The 5,335-nt window shown below is 69.3% G+C and overlaps 1 protein-coding gene across 1 annotated transcript; it reads left to right on the top strand.

Moving 5' to 3' along the window:
* Positions 1 to 14: 14 nt before the first annotated feature.
* Positions 15 to 2,200, top strand: LOC311429090 (voltage-dependent calcium channel gamma-7 subunit-like; the record flags this gene model as incomplete). Its single annotated transcript, XM_084540225.1, is given in 4 exon segments — positions 15 to 159; positions 894 to 1,039; positions 1,928 to 2,080; positions 2,082 to 2,200. Coding segments are annotated over 4 exon segments (552 nt in total), but the record flags the coding sequence as incomplete, so codon positions are not given.
* Between the last annotated feature and the right edge of the window lie 3,135 nt (positions 2,201 to 5,335).

Below are 5,335 nucleotides of genomic sequence, written 5' to 3'. Positions count from 1 at the left end.
CCCCCGTCGCCCCCCCAGAGACGGTGCGCACGGCCACGCCGTTCCCCATGGTCAGCCTCTTCCTCGTCTTCACGGCCTTCGTCATCAGCAACGTGGGGCACATCCGCCCCCAGCGCACGCTGCTGGCCTTCGTCTCGGGCATCTTCTTCATCCTCTCTGGTGAGGGCGCCCCCCCAAACGCCCCCAGATCGCCCCCAAAAGAACCCCCCCAAAAGAACCCCCAGCCCGGCCCCAAAGAACCACAAATCGCCCCAAATAACCCAGAACCCACCCCAAAAGCCACCAGGACCCTCATATCCCCCCCCATACCCACCCTATACCCCCCCATATCCCCCCCAGGACCCCCAAATCCCCCCCCCATCAACCCCAAATCCCCCTCATACCTCCCCATATCCCCCACAAATCCCCCCTATATCCCCCCAGGACCCCCATACTCCCCCCAAATCCCCCCCAAAAACACCCCTGTATCCCCCCCCATTACTCCCCCCCATACCCCCCCCCAACCCCCCATATCCCCCCCAGGACCCCCATACTCCCCCCCTACCCCCCCATACCCCCCCAATCCCCCCCCAACCCCCCATATCCCCCCCCCCAATCCCCCCCCTACCCCCCCCATACTCCCCCCCCAATCCCCCCCCAACCCCCCATACTCCCCCCCCAATCCCCCCCCCTATCCCCCCATATCCCCCCCCAACCCCCCCATATCACCCCCAGGACCCCCATACTCCCCCCCCCACCCCCCCCCATATCCCCCCCATACCCCCCCCAATCCCCCCTACCCCCCCCATATCCCCCCCAATCCCCCCCTACCCCCCCCATATCCCCCCCAGGACCCCCATACCCCCCCCCCTAACCCCCCCCCCACGCCCCCCCCTGACCCCCCGCCCCCCCAGGGCTGTCCCTGGTGGTGGGGCTGGTTCTCTACATCTCCAGCATCAACGACGAGGTGATGAACCGGCCGAGCGGCTCGGAGCAATACTTCCAGTACCGCTACGGCTGGTCCTTCGCCTTCGCCGCCTCCTCCTTCCTGCTCAAGGAGGTGCGTGCCCCTTGCACGCCCCTTGCACGCCCCTCGTGCCCCCCCTTGCACGCTTTGCACGCACCCTGCGAGGCTCCGGGGGTGGCTTTGCCCCCCCCTCTTCTTCTTCGTCCTCCCCTGTTGTCGCCCTGAGGGTGCTTTGCACGCTTGTGCACGAGGAGGGGGGAGTGTGCAAGGGGTGGGGGAGCGTGCATGGGGGGGAGGGGGGGCTTGCACACGCGTGTGAGGGGATGGGGTCGGGGTTTGCACGCGCGGGGTGTGCCGCGGCTTCGTGTGCCCTCGCATGGCCTCGCACGCGTCACGCGCTGCTGCACATTGCACGCCGTCACACGCTGGTGCACAGCACCACGCACCACCACGCACCATCACACACCACCGCACACCATCACACACCATCACACACTGTCACACAGCACCACGCACCACCACGCACCACCACGCACCACCGCACACCATCACAGCCCATCGCACACCATCACACACCGCTGCGCACCATCACACCCGTCACACCCCATTGCACACCCTCCTCCATGACTGCACACCTTTGCACGCCCTCACACCCCATTACACGCCCTCTGCACGCCTCTCTGCACTGCCTTTGCACACTCTTGCACACTTTTGCACACCCTTGCACACCCTTGCCCGCCCTTGCATGCCCTTGCACTGCCTTTGCACACCCTCGCACACTCTTGCACACTCTTGCACGCTCTTGCACACCCTCGCACACCCTCACACACCCTCGCACAACCTTCCCCACACCCTTGCACACCCTCACACTGCTTTTGCACACCCTCGCACACCCTCCCACGCCCTTGCACGCCCTCTCCCGCCCTCGCACACCTTCCCACGCCCTGGCCCGCGCCGTGTCCCACCCTGGCTGTCCGGCAGGGCGCGGGGGTGCTGTCCGTGTACCTGTTCACCAAGCGCTACGCGGAGGAGGAGCCGTGCCGGGCGCCGGCGGCGCTGCTGCGGCCTCGGCTGAGCGCCTGCTCGGGGCTGTCGGGGCAATTCCTGCAGCCCCGCGCCTGGCCCCGCGCCCAGCAGCCCCTCGGACGCCTCCTCGGACGTCTCCATCCAGATGACCCAGAGTTACCCCCCCGCCATCCAGTACCCCCCCCCCCGCGGCCGCCTCTCCACCTCGCCGTGCTAGGGGGGGCGGGGGGGGGGGGTACTGGGATGTGGGGTTGTGGGGATTTGGGGGTCACGGGGGGGTTGGGATTGGGGTAGGGGGGGGGTTGGGTTGAGCTGGGGGCTCCCATGGGGCACCTCCCCCTGCTAGGGGGCACGGGGGGGGCACCGGGATATGGGGTCGGTGGGGTGTGGGGTCATTGGGGCATGGGGTCATGGGGTGTGGGGTCATGGGGTCATGGGGTTATTGGGGTCATGGGGTCATTGGGGTGTGGGGTCATGGGGTCGTTGGGGTCATGCGGTCACTGGGGTCATGGGGTCGTTGGGATATGGGGTCATGGGGTCATTGGGGTCATGGGGTCATTGGGATATGGGGTCATGGGGTCGTTGGGGTGTGGGGTCATGGGGTCATTGGAGTCATGGGGTCGTTGGGGTGTGGGGTCATGGGGGTCATGGGGTCATTGGGGTCACGGGGTCATTGGGGTATGGGGGTACGGGGGCTATGGGGACGTTGGGTTGACCTGGGTAGACCTGGAGGCCCCAAGGCAGCCTCCCCATCTCCCCTTGCTGGTAGGGGGTTGGGGGGGGTCACTGGGGTGGGGGGTCATGGGTCATGGGTCATGGGTCATGGGGTCATTGGGGTCATGGGGTCATTGGGTACGGGGCTGTTGGGGTGTGGGGTCATGGGGTCATTGGGGGATGGGGGGATGGGGGATGGGACGTTGGGTTGACCTGGGTAGACCCGGCCGCCATGTGCCAGGTCAACCCCCAACTCCCCCTGCTGGGGGGGGGTCACTGGGGTCGGGGGTCACGGGGGTGGGGGCAGGGAGGTCACGGGGTCATTGGGGTGGGGTCATGGGGTCATTGGGGTCATTGGGAAGGGGCCAGGGGGTCATGGGGGGGTGGGGGCGTTGGGTTGACCTGGGTTGACCTGGTGGATATGGGGGGTCACGGGGGGGTCATGGGTCACGGGGGGGTTATGGGGGGGTCACGGGGTCTCAGGGGGGTCACAGGGGGGTCACAGGGACACGGGGACAGGGGCTGGGGGGGACACGGGGACCCCCAGCACCACGGGGCCACGGCCACGGGGGGGAGGAAATGGGACGGACACGGGGTCACCGGGGGGTCACCGGGGGGTCACCGGGGGGGGACAAGGGGTCACTGGGGGGTCACTGGGGACACCGGGGACACTGGGGACACCCCGGCGGCCATCTTGTGCCACCGACCGTGGCCACCAACGGACGGGACGTGGCTCGGCGGCCATCTTGTGCCACCAACCATGGCCGCCCACGGACAGGAAGTGGCTCGGCGGCCATCTTGTGTGGCCAGTGGTGGCCGGCGGCCATCTTGTGCCACCAACCGTGGTCAACGATGGACACGCCGTGGCTCGGCGGCCATCTTGTTGTGTCAACCGTGGCCAAAATGGGCATCACGTGACGCGGCGGCCATCTCGTTGCGCCAACCACAGCCAATGGGGGTCGGCGGCCATCTTGTCCAGCCGACCACGTGACCCGGCGGCCATCTTGCCGTGCCCTCCCTCTTCCGGTGGCTCCCCTGTGGCAGGAGAGGACCCTGGGGTTGATGGGGGGGGGTCAGGATTTGCTCCCCCCCCCCCCCCACCGGCTCTCTGCTGCTTTGAGCCTTTAGCGACGCCTTGTGTCCCCCCCTCCCCCAAAATCTGGGGGTCTCCTGCTGACCCTTGACCTCTGCCCCCTGCCCCCGCGTGGCTGGTCCACGGTGGGGTCGGCCCCCCCCCGGCTGCCGGCTCCCGTTAGCACAAATTGGGGGGGTTGGGGGTGGGGGCTTCGAGCGAATTGGGGGGGCCCCGGGGTCCTTGCTGGGGGGGGGGGGGGAGGGGAGAGGGATTTGCTTTTGGGGAGGGAGCGGGGGGGGGGAGGAAGCCCCCCCAAATTTTCTGTGGCAATAAACGGCTTCAATATGTAGCTTCAACCCCCCCCCCAAAAAAAAAAGGGGGGGGGAGGGGATTAGACACCCCAAGGGGGCGCAGTCGGGGGGGTCCCAGCAAAGGGGACCCAGCGGGGGGGTGGGGGCCGGGGGGGTGCAGCGGGGGGGGGGGGGGCATCGAGCCCCTGTGCCCCCCCTTCCCCCCAGGTACGCCCCCCCCCCCCGCTGGATGAGATGTAAATAGGGATCGACGCGACCTCAATAAAGGATTTCAAACTATGCCCCCCCCGGTGTGGTCCCCCCCCCCCCCCCCAAAATCCTTCCTTTGGATCCCCCCCCAAAAATAAAAAAAAAAGCAACGGCACCCTGTGGGCTGGGAGGGGCACATTGGGGGGGCTTGGGGGGGTCCTGGGGGCACACATTGCACTGGGGGGGCAATTTGGGGGTCTGGGGGGGTCCTGTGGGGGCAGGGGGGGCACAGGGGGGAGGGGTTTGGGGTCTGGGGGGGGCTCCTGGGGGGCACCATGGAAGGTTATGGGGCAGAAGGGGGGTGGGGAGGGGGTAAGAAGGAGAGGGGAGGCTCTGGGTAGCCCCGCCCCCTTTCCTAGCCCCGCCCCCGTGGGGGCGTGGCCAGGCGGTTGCTGGGATACCCCCGAGCATCCCGGTCGCCATGGCAACCGCGGCGGGATGCAGCCCACGGACACCCAGCGCGCCCCCCCCCCGGCCCCCCCCCCATCCCCGCTCTGGCCCCGCCCCTCCCGCTGACGTCACCCCCCCCGAAGCTTCCAGGCTCCGCCCCTCTCCGCTCCCCCCCCCCCCCAAGCCCGGGGGGGCCCCGCCCCCCGCCCCCCCCCCCCGCCCGCGCCCGCCGCAGCCTCTCCCGAACCGGCACCGGCACCGGCACCCCCGGGACCCCCCCCCCGGCACCGGGACCCCCCCCCGGGACCCCCCCAGCTCCGGGACCCCCCCCCCCAAACCGGGCTCGGATCCCGTCCCCGTCCCCCCCCCCCCAGAGCGGCCCCGGCGGGAGAGGAGGTAACGGGGGGGGGGGGGGGAGTGGGGGGGGGGCAGGGATTTGGGGTTCGCGGGGGGGCATTGGGGGAGGTGGGGGAGGTTTTGGGGTCCCGTGGTGGGGGGGGGATGGTGGGAGGATTTGGGGCCGGGGGGGGGGGGCAGAAAAGGGGTCCTGGGGGATTCGGGGGGGGCTGAGGGTTTGGGGGGGGCTCAGGGGGTTGGGGGGGCAGGGAACGGTGAGGGATTTTG

Source organism: Aythya ferina (assembly GCF_964211825.1).
Source record: "Aythya ferina genome assembly, contig: HAP1_SCAFFOLD_740, whole genome shotgun sequence".
NCBI classification, from domain to species: Eukaryota; Metazoa; Chordata; class Aves; order Anseriformes; family Anatidae; genus Aythya; species Aythya ferina.
This window is presented reverse-complemented; position numbering and strand designations above follow the sequence as displayed.